The sequence below is a fragment of the Peromyscus leucopus genome, chromosome 14 (assembly GCF_004664715.2).
Source record: "Peromyscus leucopus breed LL Stock chromosome 14, UCI_PerLeu_2.1, whole genome shotgun sequence".
Classification (NCBI taxonomy): Eukaryota; Metazoa; Chordata; class Mammalia; order Rodentia; family Cricetidae; genus Peromyscus; species Peromyscus leucopus.
In genome coordinates this window covers 69,116,417-69,132,296 of record NC_051075.1, presented here as the reverse complement: position 1 = coordinate 69,132,296, position 15,880 = coordinate 69,116,417, and the positions used below count along the sequence as shown (strand labels likewise).

Genomic DNA, 15,880 nt, shown 5'->3' with positions numbered 1-15,880 from the left:
CTCCAGCATCACAGAGTGGATCTGAAGCGTCTCCCCAAAACCTGTGAGTGAAGGGCCCAAGGCAGTGGAGTTCAGAAGTGAGGCCTGCGAGAGGTGACAGGTCACGAGGACTCCAACCTCATCCTTGTAGTCATTCACCGTGGATCGTGGTTCCATGAGCTTTCGGGGGCGGTGGCTTTGCTTCACAAGTGACGTTTCCTCACTGCTGCCCAGCCACAGGTGAGGCAGACATCTCCTGCCATGACGCTCTGCCTTAACACACAGACCCCAGAGCAACCGAGCCGGGTGAGCATGATGGGAGCCTGAAACCGTGAGACAGAACAGACCCTTCCTCCTTGAGTCGATTCTGTTGGGTATTTTATCCGAGCCAACTAACCCATTCAGATCCCTCCTCTGGAGGGAAAAACAAAGTAGGGGAAATATCCTCATCTATCCATAGGGCCAGAAGCCAGGGGGATCAGACAGGACTGTGTATGTGGAGATGTCTGAGCGCAGGAATGCTGTCTCCAGGATACTCCACGAGTGCCAGTACATATGATGGGGCCAGAGGAATCCAGCCCATTCCAGACGTTAGTCAGTGGCTGCTGGCAGGTTTTGCTAGTTTGTGGTGTAGCCAGTGCTGTCCATGTGATGCTGGCAACCTGGCAGACCTCTACCACCTGGTGCAGCCTTCACTAACTGCATTTAATGTGTGGAGAGCTGCACAAGGCCAGTGGTTATCCCGGGGCTAAGGCAGATCTAGACTTCTCTATTGTTTGCCTTTTCAGGGTGTTCATGAACGTGTGTTACTTGCAATTTGGTTTCGATTGGACAGAAAAGGGGACTGGGAGGGAGAATCTCATATCCTTACTGTGCAGCCCTGCTGGGAAAGCCCCCCAGGAAAGAAACACCACCCTACCATCAATGGCTTTTCTCCCTGGAACTGTTGTATGGGGCAGGCTGGACGCCAGGCCTCGGCTTTAGCAGGTTGACTCCAGCTGCCCTGGGGTTCCCAGGCTTCTATTGACCCCCCCCCCAGCTTGGTGCTGTTTCCCTGTTTCTGCTGCTTTCTTTTCCCAGGGAGGGAGCTCTTGAGAAAACTGGACCAAGGAGGCTTGAGGTACAGTCAGCCAGGGGTAGAGTCCCCATCCAGGTCAGCCATTCTAGCTTTGAGTACTACAGTAGATAGTGTCTCCCACCGCCCACTGTCACCCCACCTCTGGCCCTGCTTGCTTACTTAGGGTTGAGGTGGAGGGAAGGGAGAGACAGCACACCCCCCTCCCCCCACCATGCACTGACACAGGAGCTCAGGATGTGGGGGAAGGGACACAACTCACAGAAGGGGACAGAGACCAAGTACTTCAGCCAGGCACCTGCCTGCAGTGTACTGAGATTCGCATACTACTCTTCCAGTCACGGTACCAATCCTGACTGACCCAGAAGGGCTGCTGTGGGGAGCACCAGAACCAGGGCATCTGGCTCAGTAAATGGTCAGCTATGGCCACCGTCCATCCAACTTGCACAGTAGGGTAGGAAAAGTACTGCCCTGGGAAGGGAGCAATCATCTGGTCTAGCCTCTGCTACTGACTTGCTGTGTGAGCTCTGGCTACTCCCCCTCCCTGCCCCCCCCCCAAATCTGTTTCCTCAGCAGTAAAACAAGACAAAGGTTATGTGCCCCTATTGGCTTCACAGGGCTACTGGAGGGCAGAGATGCCTGTAGGGAGGAAGCATGCTTTGACAAAGGATCTCTGAACGGAAAGGTGACTCAGAACGCAAGGCTGGCTTCCAGCTGCTGCCTCTCCTTGGGTCACCACTAAGAACGAGAGGGTGCAGACAGGACACAGGCCTGACCCGCGTCTTGCACAAACCACCAAAGCATCACGTCTCTCCAGTACCTGTGACACGGAGTCACTTGGCGCCCTCCCAAACAGCGGCTGTGGCCACATTTCCTCTGCCGGGTGTCAGGTGTGCTTCTGTGCACCCGAGGCTGACGAGTCTCCTGCCGATTCTAAGGGAGCCACCTCCCGGGCTACCTCCAAAAGCCAAACAGAGTTGCCTGCCCTGGCCCAAAACCCTACCATTCAGTTACTCCCTGTTACTCTACACCCAACTACCCCATCAGATGGGACATGCGACAGGTGTGAGTGTTCAGGTGAGAGGCTGGAGGAAGCTGAAGACACTGGCTGTCACAGACCCCTGTCTGTGTGCTTCCAGATGCCCACGACAGAGCCTTACCTTATGGGATGATATGAGGAGATGGTGCCTTTGGGAAGGGATTATATCATGAGGGAGGGTGAAGCCTTCTGGGTGGATATTTTGCCTCAGAAGAGAGGTCCAGAACACAGCTTGGCCCCTTTCCATGTGAGGACAGAACCAGCAGCCTTGTGAGAAATAGAAAATGGTCCCCCCTGACACTGAACCTATTGGCACTTTGATTTTGAATTTCACAGCTCCAAAACTGTGAGAGGGAAACCGCTACTGTTTACAAACCACTATGTTGGGCATTTTGTCGTAGCAGCAGGAGCTGGCAAGATACTGGCTAGAGAACTTGAGGCAGGGTGAGGTCCGGAGGTGGGAGAGAGTGGGAGCTGAAGGGAGAGACTCAGGGCATATGCTCCACACACCCATTTCAAGTGTCCCTGGAATTCCAAGGACAGGGTGTGGCCTGTCATCCTTTCTGTGCCTTCCAGCTCGGGTGTCACCCTGCAGTGGGGCTGGGAGGATGGGAAGGCCAAATGGCAGTCCAGCAGGGACCCAAGGCATTCCTGGATCGAGGGAGGCATCAGGTGTGAGCCTCATCAGTGGCACAAGGATGCAAGGTTCAGGGGATTCATGGCTAGGCAGAGGATCTGGCTGGGATGGAGCCCCATTCTGGTTCCACCTCTACTCTCTCGGTCTCCTCACCTGCCAAGAGGCACCAGAACTCCAGCGTTGGAAGACGGCGACCATAGGGAGAATTCTCAACAGAGTGATCAGAAGTAGATCCTCAGGGTGCAAGCTGGGGTAACCAAGGCACAGCCAAGAATGCTCAGAGCCCTGCTCCTGTCTCAATAACACGCAATAGTCACACTCCCAAGAGTTCTTCTATTAGAGTCACCAAAGAACCAAAGCTACTTGCACAGACTACTGACCTCCTCAGACACTGGCCTTCCTAAACTCAGACTTCAGTGGAGGTGAGGGAAGTCCCAGGGCCTGCCCAGGCAGGGCCTAAGGGACAGTGTGTGCTTTTCTAGGCAGACCACAGATAAAGCAGACACTCCATAGCCTGGAGGCCTAGGAGGGAAGGAGCTGGCAGGCTTATCCTTAGATTCTTACTTCTGTGAATACTGAGAGCCAATACGGAACCCTGTTCTCAGGGCCTCTGGCCAGCCCGAGGTTCAGCTATGTACAGAGTGAATACACACCCTCCAGTCATCACTACGAAACACCACATGCCACGACATCACAGTTCACGCCCATCAGAAGCTTGCAGCACCCATAGACCTCCCAGATACATCATGGCCTCCTGTGCTTAGGAACAAGACATTTCAGTGCTGTTGAGGCCACTTAGAACAATAAAACGGCCACCAACAACAAAAAGCACCATGATGCAGAACACATCTGATGTGAAGGATGCTTTGACAAGGACCTCTATCTGTAGCATGAAGTGGAGAGACCACGGAAGGATGCGTGTCCACCTTATCACCTGCTGTCCTGTCAGAGAACTGCTAGCGCTTGGCAGGCACTCTTAGAGAATTTCACATGAATTTTAGCCAGCAGGCAGATTTTCAAACAGAAGCCATGGAGTATGAGGATCCACTGGAAATGTCCCCATGCTATGATACCAATGGTAGCCATTGTGAGCCTGGCTTCTACACAGGACCCTGGGAAACCAAGATCCATGTGTGTGTGGGGAGGTGGCTCTCCACACAGAGCCTGGAAGCAGCCTGCTCACTCAGCTCCCTGTGGCAGCTGTAAGAGACTCTCCCAGCCTCCAAATTTGGAGGGGGTGTCTCCCAAGAAGCAGGCTTCCTCCTCACCCCACCATGAATGAGGAGGTCATAAACCTTTGTGAAGTGTCACTGTGTGAGGGCTGTGAGGCCACCCACCACTTACTTCATTCTGGTGACCTGCACATGGGTCCTCTGCATCTCCATGCTGCATTCACAGAGGAAGCAAGGACTAGAGAGGGCAAGCATCCATCCCAAGGATTCAAAGCAAGTCAAAGTGGACATGGACAGGAACTAGAGACCAGTTTGTACAAGGCATAGAAACACTATGAACTGGGTTACAGCCAGAAGGCTGAGTGACAGGCACATAAGCGTGAGGAGCAGAGACCTTCAGAAAAACATGTCACCGAACTCCTACTTTATGCTCAACCCTGTTCAAACTGCTCACACATATTAACTCACAAAATCCAGTAACTCTGTGATTTAGGAACAGTTATGACTTTACTTGTACAATGAGGAAACTGAGGCAGAGGTGCGTCCTGCCAGTTTGCTCTAGACCCTTCTTCTCTGACCACAGTGTACTGGCCTCACTGAGAGCATGCTGAGCCATGGCTGCCCTGTCCCTGGGGAGTTTCCTGGGGAGGGGATAGCACCCTCCCCACCTGAAGACATGTGCACACACAGTTCCGGTCAGGTCCCACGCACTCTCCATTCTAGGGAAACTTGCAGCAACCCAACTGCACCCTGGTTCCTCTACCAAGATCTGGTCCAGATCCTGAGCCTCATTCAGCCGAGACTCCTGTAGTAGCCTCCACAGCCAGGGTCACCCACTCTCTTTACCTAGCAGCCTGAACGGATGCAGCCATGTGGGTTCCACTATGGAAGTCTGGGCATAGACATCTGTGGTGCCTGCATTTGTGATCACCCCAACTGGAAGCCACCCACCAGGCTGTGAGGACCTGGATCCACAAACCAGCATACCAACCCAGTGAGATTCCAAGTGAAAACAGGAAATGCCTACTGGGCCCCAAGCCGCTCAGACGGCTTCAAATTCATCAAGCTAAGGAGTTGCAGCCTGCTTACATAGGGCATACTGGCTGGGTCCATTCCAAGGACAACCGAAGGGCACAGAGAAGCGAGTGACTACAGGCCTGGGTGGGGCCCTGGGAGCTGGCATCCCTCACTCAGCGGGGTGCATGCGTGCCCTCCAAGCCCTGGGATGCAAGCTCCTCCCCAGCCCTGGCCACTGTCCCTCAGCACGCTTCCTCTGGGCTGAGTATTCTATGCCCCACATATGCTAATTAGTGTCTTCTTTGGTTGGGGTCCCCAGTGGCCCACAGGGTGCCTCTGTGCAACTTGGAGGAAGGTGCTCTTTGCTCTCCCTAGAAGCAGGCCGAGCCCACCCCGCCTCCCACACAGCTGTCATGACACTCAGCTCTGAGCAAAATGCAATTTCCTCCCCCCTCCCCCTCTGGTGCTCTCTCAGCCAGGCAGGCCCATCTGAGCAGTGAACAACCTGCACAATGGTATGCAGCAGTCTTGAGGAGGTATGACACATCCCAGAGCACACGGCGCTGCCGTCAGACGAGAACCAGAATAAATAGCCTGAAGCTTCCAGTGAAGTCTAAAACTCGCATGCCCGCAACCTAGTCCTAGAGGAGGAGGCCTCTCCTCTCTCTTCCTTTTTCTCCTTTCTGCCCCACTGAGAACAAGAACTTGCACATAGCCCTAAAATTCGGTTTAGTATTTCTGGGTATGGACAAAAGATATAAAACTGCTACTTGGGATAGAATTTGTATAGCAGAGAAAGTAAAATCGCAGTGATTTAGACAAGATGATTATGTGTTCCTTCCTCATAATGAGGAGATGCATGTAACTCTGGGTAAATAGTCCAGAGCAAGAATGATGCTTTATGTTTTGAGACCCTAACCATATTGGTATCGCACCCCACATAGCTTCTGCATTTAAGTTTACCCCAGAATCCAAGATGGCTGCCTCAGTTCCAGAGATGATATCTGCATTTCAGCCAATAGGAAACACAAATCCTTTCAGTGTAAAGGCATCTTTGAGCAAATTCGACTCTCTCCTTACACCTCACTATCCTGAACTTAATCAAATGACTATATCTACTTGCGAGAAAATGGAAGAAATGCTTGGCTTAAAAGTTATGCACACCTAAAATGCAGGGGTCAGCTGTGAAGATTTGCTTCACTGTCATCTCAAACTCAAGAGATTCTCGGGTAGAGATGAAGAACTACTCTTGAGGAAGTCATCCCTAAATCTCAGACCCGCACATGTCTTCAGAGGTTTAATTTAACACAGAGGAGACTTGGGATGATGTTGAGCAGCCCACAGAGGCAATGACTAAGTTGGCTCTGTCCATTCCATGACCATAACACAGGCCAGAGAGATGGCTCAGTGGATAAGGGCACTTTCACCAAGCTTGGCGACCTGAGTTCCAGTCTCAGGACCCACATGAAGGAAAGGATGAACTGACTCAAGAAGTTATTCTCTGATCTCCACCGTGTACCATGGCGCGCGCGCGCGCACACACACACACACACACACACACACACAATGTAATTCTACATCACATGGTGCCATGATGGTTGGCAGGCAACACATGTCCCCAGCACATGTAGAAACATGGAAGGAAGTAAACTTTGGTGCAAAAAGAAGAACACAAGTCATCATGTACATACAGATTAAAATTATACAAACACACATTTGGTCTGGGTACAGACTAAGAGATAAATGTTTGAGGCTTTCAATTTCATCATTTTTGTCTATGAATTTTTAAAGTAGATAATAAAAACTGCTTTTGAGAATCAATAGTATCCACATGTGTAATAGTATGTATGTGTGCACACAAGCACACACACATGTGCACATGCACACAGGGTTCCCAACGGCCTCACAGCCCAAAGAGCTGAGCACACTGTCTCTGGTCACCATGACAACACTGTGGGAGCTGGGGTTGCCACCCAATCACCAGTGCGAGAGGAAGAAGGTGCTGTGGCAGGTTCAGCTGCACGTCTTGCCCAGTACTGCTGAGCTGCCACTAAGTGGAGGAACAGGCCCATGGTCTTCATCACTATGGGAAATAGAAGCCAAACTCTTCTACAGAGAGCCAAGTAGAACCCCTCCATGCCTTCACACACAGCACCTTCCCCTGCCCCACACCAGACTCTTCAGGGCTCCACACACATGGCCTGTTGGTACCAACTTTTCTACTTCTCACTCAAGCTAACTCCTAATTGAATTCCTTTCCCTATATTCCTGATCTCAGTCATTAATACATACTTACCCTTCAAGACATAACCCCAGTGCTATCCCTGCCAGAACCCTCCCTGCTCACCACAGCCAATGGTAGTACCGCCTCAGCGCCGTTACCTACAGGGCCTTGTACTTCAGCAGTACATATGCCTTAGTAGATAAACTGGAAATGTCTAGATATCTACGTGCTCAGTGAATGGCTAGATGGATAGAGATAAACTGATGAATGAATGGGTGGAGGAATAGATGAATAGATGGATGGGCAGATAGATGGGGGGACAGATGAATAGATAGATGAATGAATAGATGAGTGGAAAAATGAATGGATGGATAAATGTGTGGACAGATGAATGACTGTAGAGGTGGTACATAGATGGACTGAACTTCTGGTTAGATGGCTGTATGAAAGAGCAAGTGGAGGGTGGACAGGTGGCAGGGAGCTGGCTGGTGGTGGGAGGACCTTGGGTGGATGATGGATGGATCAACAGGTGGTAGATGGATGGATAGCTGTCTGAATGGCTGCATGGGTCAGCAGATGGATGAGTGGACAGGTGGCAGGTAGTTGGCTGGCTATAGGAGAATGTGTCGATGAATGAACAGGAAGATATTTACCAACTGAAAAGTGCCTGAATATGCTTTAGAAGGAATAGGTTTTAGAAGCTCTACCTAACACATAGAGCAGGAAGATACAGGTTTAACTGACAGTGTCACCAGATGCCATCCTTAGAAACTGTCCTTTAATCTTAATGCTCTAGACACATCCACATGGCCAGCCTCGGGCACCGGCAGAGAGGGAGGAAACCAGACGTGAGTCTGGAAAGAGCTGAGTGAATCTTGTCTCGACAGCTGACCCATTAGCCAGAGACCATTAGACTGAGCGCAGCCTGGCTTATTCCTCACCAGCCTCTGGGCCCCAGGGAACCTATAGAAGAGGGCTTCCCAATGCCTGAGGTCCCTCACCTTCTGGGCCAGCTTGGCCTTTGAGAAAACACGCTCCTTTCATAGGCTCCAGCATCCCCACTGGGTTCCAGTCACCAGTAGGATGGCAAACACATCTGAAGTCTCATCTCTTACTACTGAATAACAAGCTCTTGGCTTGTTTAAAGATCCTAGAGCCAGCAACAAGAAGAGGCCAGCATCCCAGGGGGGCAGTGTCCAATAGGACAGCCTGTCTAAGGTCCCACCCCTACCTCTCTGTCATAGATTCTTTCCTTCCCAGGCCAGAACTAGAGGTCCCTTAGTCTACCTGGCCCTGAATAGGAAGATGCAGCCTTGACCCAGAGCCTGGGGCCAACGCTTTATAGGATGTGGCCTGAGCTCACTGTAGCTACCTCAGATACAGACAAGCCTGACCACAACCCTGCAGAGGTGGGCCACTTTGTCTGAAAGGAACTAAGATTCTGTCTCAGGCTGGTGCATTCTTTTAAATCTACCGACAGAGTGGGGACATGGTAGGAATTGGTGAGAGCATGAGGGACTCTGTGACCCTTTTCAAAGCTTGAGGCTATCGACTATCGGCCTGTACCTGCTTTGGAGCAGCCCTCACAGGACTTGATCTAGGGGACAGGAACTGCATCTGAAGTAGAAATCAAGGTACTTCCAGATTCTTCCATGAAAAGACGAGGCTGACAGCCTGAGAGATAGAGAGATGAGAAAGCCCCCTTCTGCCTTGTTGATATCTGAAGAAAGATTCTTCTGGCCTGTGCTGTTCTGTCTCCTTCAAGGGCACTCTATACTGATTGGCAATGGAGGACACAGAGTCACTTCCTGGCCTCCTACACAGGGACTGGCTGACTGGTGTGAAGAAGGCCTTAGAGTGTGGTGAGGAGACCTTACTCTGGTGGGTAGCCTAAGAACCCTTCCCAGGCAGGGTCTTCACTGATCTCCATCTTTCCACCCTGGCAAAGGTTGACGTCACAGGTGACTTACACACAGTGTAGACAAGTGAAGGTTGTTGGGACTTCCCTGTTGTTCTTACTCTACCCACTGGGAGGTCACTCAAACCTGCTTGATGGCACCTCTCCCCAGGGAAGCCGTCCTACCCACCCTCAGTCAAAGCTCTACTAGCTCCAAAAACCATTGGTCTTATCCACAGGCGCTCTTAAAACACAGCTCTTTTACAAGAACAGTTTTGTCAAATAAATGCCACGGTATGAGAAAGCATTTCCTCCCAGCTGCTTGGAGAGAGAGGTGGTCCAGAAGGCTCCTTTCTGAATCTGCCTTTGTTTCTTAGGAAAGGGAATAGCATGTTCTAGACTATTCTGAAGACTACTTTTCTAGCCATTGGCAGGAGAAGCACTCACTGCCTGCCCTATTGATGTACCCTAGTCTTATTGTAGGATTTCCATTCCTGCTGCCCATGAGTCAGCACTGGAGGGAATTACTGGATGTCCCTGGTACAGTGGCTCAGAGATAAGAGTCTATTTGGGGACCAGAGCTGCAGAGAATTGCTTCCTAGGAAACCAATCCTCAAACTTGAGAGGGGAAAGGACCCCAGGATATCCGTTAGCTCTACAGATGATCTATATGCAGCCTCCAGATCAAAGAAAGACACGCTCTCTCCAACCCTGCAGCCCTCCCCAACAAGAGCGCCTTAAAATTCTGAGTTTCTCTGAGTTCAGAGATCTGCAATTGAAACCTTGCGAGGCAGTCAGGGACTCCAGAACTTGCACTTCCGGCCCACTCCATTCTCCAAGGCTCAGGAGATGGTCCACTCTGCCCATCCCTGAGAGGGGCTCATAACATCCTGGTAGTTAAGGACCATGGTGGAGTGGATCCCCTTTCAATGTCCTGGGAATCTAGCCCTTTCTGTCTTCTAGACTAGGGAGGGTGTAAAGACCTTGGGGTCTGAACTCCCTTGAGGGGCTTTTTAAACAGGTAAGCATGCACCTGAAGGTGACAAGGGGCTGGAGAGGCATGCTGCTCTCCTCGCCTAGCCTGAGACTCTTCCAAGCAGCTGAAACAGCTGCCCTCTTTCTTATCAGCAACACTGTGCCACTATGGTCATAAGGGCTTCTGATGACAGAGGAGAGGTGGGGCACAGGCTACAAAAGCCACTAACGTTGTGGACTTGATCCTTAGGTCCATCATTGGGGAACACTTCCATGGTCCTGATTCTGAGAATAAAAGGCAGGTTCTGGGCAGCAGATGCCTAGACAGAAAGGTCTAGAATTAGTGGTCGGCTCTGCACTAACCCACTGTGCTGGCTAATTTAATGTCAGCTTGATATAAATTAGAGTCATTTTCAAAGAGGGAAACTCAGTTGAGAAAATGCCCCCCACCACATTGGCCTGGGCTGCATTTTCTTAATTGATGGTTGATGTGTGAGGGAGGGTCCAGCTCTCTGGGCAGTGCTGACTGTCCTGGGTACTTTGAAAAGGTAGACTGAGCAAGCCATGAGGGGCAAGCCACTAAGAACATTTTTCCATGGCTTCCAGTTCCTGACCTGACTTTCTTGGATGATGAACTGTGAGGCAGATGCGCCAGATAAGATAAACCTTTTTCTCCCCAAGTTGCTTTTGGTCATGGTGTTTTATCACAGCGATAGAAACCCCAACTAAGTCATCCACTAACTGGGCACAAGATGACTCATAGCCACCTATCCCTTCACTAAGGAGGGACTGACAGAGGGGCACAGAAGACTTTCAGAGGTTCTTCTAGATCCCCTCCCCTGTGCCTGGGCTCTTTCTGGGCACACAATTCTCTCAAACTCCTACAATAGCTGGGAGGCCACCTCCATACACCTGTATCTTTTCCATCTAACCCTCCCACCCCCCACATCCTGCAACCCTGGCCAATGTCTTCTTTTTCCAAGGTCACTGGAGAAGGTACAGGGTCATCCACTTCTGGGGAGGGCAGGGCTTCACCCTCCCTCCCAGGCATGCAAAGGATTCCAGTTCCAAGCCTTTCCGGGCTCCTTGCTTCTCCAAACCTGCTCTCCCTCCCTGCTTCATGGCTGCCTGCCAGTTTAGCTCATTCGTCACTGTCTAGTGACACGAACCAAGGAATGATTCACTGGCCATGACAGGTGGAAGCTGGGGGAAGGCCCTCAGGGAGAAACTGCAGCCACCCTGGGACCCTGAAGGCCAGTTCTCACTCCCTCTGCGGACTAGTTGTGGGAGGTGGAGAGGATGGACAGGGCTGCCTCTGATACCATGGCCGCCTTCTGCTTCCAGCAGAGACACTGTGGGTTTCTCCACTTGTGATGTCCAGACCCCATCTGTGTTAGAAGGCTAGCGCCTGGTAACATCTTAAGTTTTCCACACAGACCGGGACCCAGGACAGGCAGGTACCAAGAGAGGAAGGAGGGCAACAGGGATGGGTGCGCCTAAATTCCTCCATGCCATGCCAACTGCACCCCCCCCCCCACATCCCTGATAAGAAAACCCTTCACTGCCCCAGGTCAGGTTCTCTGTCAGGAGGTGGATGCCAGTCACGACTACCCAAGAACATCAGACCCTGAAAGTCAAGAAGCCAGAGAAGGCGGAGGAGCTGTAGGAGCCGAGGCCCCGTTCTAGGGGCCTCATCCTGATGATCTCTGAGTCTCAGAGCCTAGAGAGACTAAGGATTCATCTGCAGGGCCTTAACAGAACCCCTGTATCATGTCAGGCCAAAGGCTCAGAGACCCAAGTTCACCTTCTTTCAGGATCTCCGTTTCCTCGCTGTTACATTGAGGACAGATTGGGTCAGGGCTCACCACATTTGTTCTAAGAGAGGAATTCTTTTACAAATACAATTCTAAGTAACCCGTAAGCCCTCGACATAGCAAACTTAGGAAAATGCACTGGGTGTGTTTCCTAGAGCAGGGCAGTGTCGGGTACCTGCCAGCTCTCCCCTGGGCCTAGAAACCTTCCAGCTCTCATAGGCTCTGTAGGACACCATTCTCCTAGGACTCCACACAGCTGGGCATCTGACCCTAAGCAGTAGCCTTCCGCCATCTCAGCCTCTCTGGAGTTGCCCCTTATTTCCTATTCCATTCATCTAACTTCAGTCCATCAGCAAAGGCTGCCACTCTAACTTCTCCTGCCTCAACTGTCCATCCTGTCTATGCCTGGCTACAAGGCTACCTAAGCACCCCCACCCCAGCTGCTGTGAGTCCGGCTGCAGTCCATCACCCTCTGTGCAAACCTCAGCTGGGCCCTGAGCACTCACCAGAGACCGCTCAACCCCTGCAAGACCCACTTTCTATAGCCCTGGCTCCTGCTAACCACATTGCCCTACCCCTAGAATGTTCTAGATTTTCTTAACCTCTGCTCAGTGTCCTCTCTTCCCTCTGACCACCTGTCTAGAATGCTCTGAGGGTTCCTCATGCCTCCCTGCCCAACTTAGGTCCTCAGAGGACACCAGTCAGTGGGCAGAGCCAGCTTTAGGAGTTGTTAACAGTCTTAAATTTATGGCAGATGTCCTTCCTGCAACAGTGGGTGGGAAAAAAAATGGCTGCCCCAGGAGCTCGCAACCTAGCTGCATTTTCTCTTCTCCCAGCCAACCGTTTCAAGAAGAAGCAGAATTTGCTTGTGAAGACCCTCAGGACAGGGGTCAGAACTGAAGCGGCTGCTTGCAGGTAGCATCCCCCCACCACCATCTGAATCCCTCCCACCCCAGAAAGGCAAGGGCTCTGGACCAGTAGGGTGCAAAGACAGACTCAAGCTTTCAGGACCAGTCCTGGTAGCAGCAGGGCCTGGGGGTGCCTTGGGGTGAAAGGCCTTTGAGATTTTTAGATATGTAGGCTCAGGTGCAGGGTGTGTTGGAAAGTACCCCCTAGGACTTGAAAGGGACCAGCCCCTGAGCAGGGACCAGAGTTATTAGAAGCAGACGTCACTTCGGTTTCTGTACACAGAGGGTGGCCACTCATGGTAGCAAGCCCTTTGCCAGTGGCGGGGTATGAAAGGTCATTTTGAAAATGTTGCCCTGAGGTCTCTGCCCCAGGTACAAGGTTTCACACATGCCACCTAGGAATCTTTCCCACGAAAAAGGCCTCTAGAGTATCAAGCATTTTCAGCAGCAAATTTCTACTCACAGAGTGCTGAACATGTACCAGGCACTGTCCTAGGCAGGTCAGAGTAGTGGCCTAACTCCTATACTGCCTGTAGACAGATGCTTAAATACAGCTCTTCTGGGTTCTGGGGAGAGGACTCAACCAGTAAACGGCTTGCTGTGTAGGCATGAGCCTCTGAATCTGCCCCTCCAGAACTCATGTAAAATCTGGGGGACATCTGTAGCTCGCTGGCCAGGCAGTCAAGCTGAACCAGTGAGGTCCAGTGAGAGACCGTGTCTCAAAAAAACTGAAGGCCAAGCGTGACTAAAAAAGACACATGACATCAGTGTTGGCCTCTATACACACATGAGCACACAGGTTCACACATACCAACACATACTCCTCACTCCCACACACCACAATCCATCCAATCCAATCTCAGAGTGAGGGAGGGATTCTAGGACTCTGGATCTTCAGAGGCGGAGAAGTCAGATCACTTTGTCCCAATCACCCAGTTGGCAAAAGGAAGGGTCCCACCCAACAGATGACAATAATAATGAACATAATAACTATTGAGGATGTCGCCTCCCAGCCAAGCTGCGTAATGCTTTCGACTAATTTAACTCTCAAAGACAACCTGAGAGGAGTAGAGACTACTGCTTATCCTTGCAGGTAAACTGAGGCACGGATTAAATCACTGGTGCCAGCATGAATAAGGCAAGGCAGGAGGAGATAGGTCAGGCCATGGAAGTAGATGAGGTCAGAGCCTGGTTCCTTCCTTCCTTATCCTCCTTTTCTACCCAGTTTGCTCCCAGGAGACCCCCTCCCCATCGGAATTCCCAGTTCCCCAGCGGATGACATTTGTCTCTGCAGAGATCACTTCCAAGGGAAGCATCAACACAGAATTTCCGGGCTGTGACTGTAGCTGGGATTGGGGGTAGGAGGGAGGAGGCAGCCACATCTACATGACTTAAGGGTCCCGACAGGCCAGTCCCTCCTACCGGAATGAGGGCCAGTTACATCCTACTGCCCCTCAACAGCCCCCCCCCCCATCCCCGACCGCACAAGATCGGTACAGCATTCCTGTTCTACTGAGTGGAGATCCAAGGCCATGGGAGATGAGGTCACAGACTTAAAACAGGCAGCCAGCCTCGGGAGGCCACTCGGGACTAGGCCCGGGACTTTTAAATGGAAATACAAAGTATGGCACCCCAAATGCGCCCATCAGCCACGGCACCTCAGAAAGTCCTGGAAGGCTTTCCCAGAAATCGCTTCCTACTCGGTGCGGCTTCAAACCTGACCCTTCCAGAGCTACCCTCAGGACTGGGCTGGATGACAGATTCCCAGCGGTGCGCGGCTCTGGGCAGTGTCCCAGTTCTCGTGGTGGGGGGAGGGAGTAGGGAAGAGCACCAAAGTAGGAATCTCTTCCGAATGGCAGTCCCCAAACCACTTAGTTTCACCCACTTCACGATGAATCTGTGCCCTGGGATCCCACCAACCATAAGTACCTGAGCACCCTAGACCCTCCTTACACCAGGCTTTGCAGATGCAGAGGGCAGTCCAAAGATCACTGCCCCCAGGAGATCAAGCGGGCTAGCAAAGGGGATCCCGGTGGCGCCTCAGTCCCCGCAGAGGATCAGCTGCCTGGTGGGGCTGCCTGAAGTTGTCGGTGCTTTTGATCCTACTACCCTACTCTCCTCCTGGCCCCAGGATCTGAGGGAGCAAGGGATTTGTGGGCGCAAGTGGGGGTCGGGGGCTCAGGCAGAGCATCGGTGCATTGGGGTCCACGGGGCTGGCTGGGTCGGGACAACGAGTGCTTGCATCCAAAGTTCAGCCCGGGCAGGAGCCATGTCTACACAGACACACCGGGCTCGAACAAGTACAACAAATACAGATATACTCTAACCAAACCCGCCCAGCCGCGGGGAATGTGCGCTGTTTTTCCAGTTAACAAAGTCTGAGTTTGAAAGTTTGGCCAAGTGTTGCAGTCACCAGGGCCGCCCCCTTTCCCTGTAGAACCTAGGTCTGGCCTTGGTTCCTGCTGGGGGTGGGGTGGGGTGGGGGGTCCCATCTCAGCACGACACTCAAGATGTCCTCAGCCCAGGGTCCTCCTGATCACCCAAGAAAACCTGCCAGCAGAGCAAAGGTGCAGGACCCGGGCCACCTGGGGAGAGGCGGGCGCGGGGTGCGACTTACCCGGCCGGGTGGGCACTCGCGGGCGCCTCAGCACGTCTCATCGTGGGGCCCGCAGTTGGGGGACGCGGCTCCGCGGGACTCAGGGGCGCGGCGACCTCCGCGTGGCGCCAGCGCTGTCCCTTGCCGAGGGCCGGGCCAGGCGCCGCCGCCAGCCGCGCGCCCAGTGGGGAAGCGCGGGGCCGCTGCCTTCCACTTCCTGGATCGCTGCGCGCGGGGCTCGCAGGAAGAGGCCGGCCCTGGTGGTCAAGGGCTTTTTGTCAGAAGCCATTCGGCGGCGGCTGCTTGCAGCCGGGAGCCCCCTGGGGATCGCGGAAGCCGGGCCGCGCCCCTGGGGCCGGGCCTGGCGGCGGGCGGTGCCGGGGTCCGAGGGCTGCGCTGGCTGTGGCCGTGGCCCGCGGGAAGCCTGCGAGGGAAACTTATAGGAAAGTTTCCAAGTTGGCACCGGGCAGCGAGGCGCTCAGGGCCGGCAGGTGACGAGGCCCAGGGCCTGGCTGGGAGCTTCTCCATCCCAGCCCATCCTCAGCTC

General features: G+C 52.7%; 1 protein-coding gene across 1 annotated transcript in view; it reads right to left on the bottom strand.

The window, feature by feature from the left end:
• The window catches only part of Rin3 (Ras and Rab interactor 3), a 112,906-nt gene extending 97,240 nt beyond the window's left edge, over positions 1 to 15,666 (bottom strand). Inside the window, exon 1 of the mRNA XM_028888274.2 lies at positions 15,355 to 15,666. Within this exon, the coding sequence (XP_028744107.1) occupies positions 15,355 to 15,395 (41 nt within the window). The 5' untranslated portion in view covers positions 15,396 to 15,666. The remainder of the gene's footprint in view (positions 1 to 15,354) is intronic.
• Positions 15,667 to 15,880: the final 214 nt, after the last annotated feature.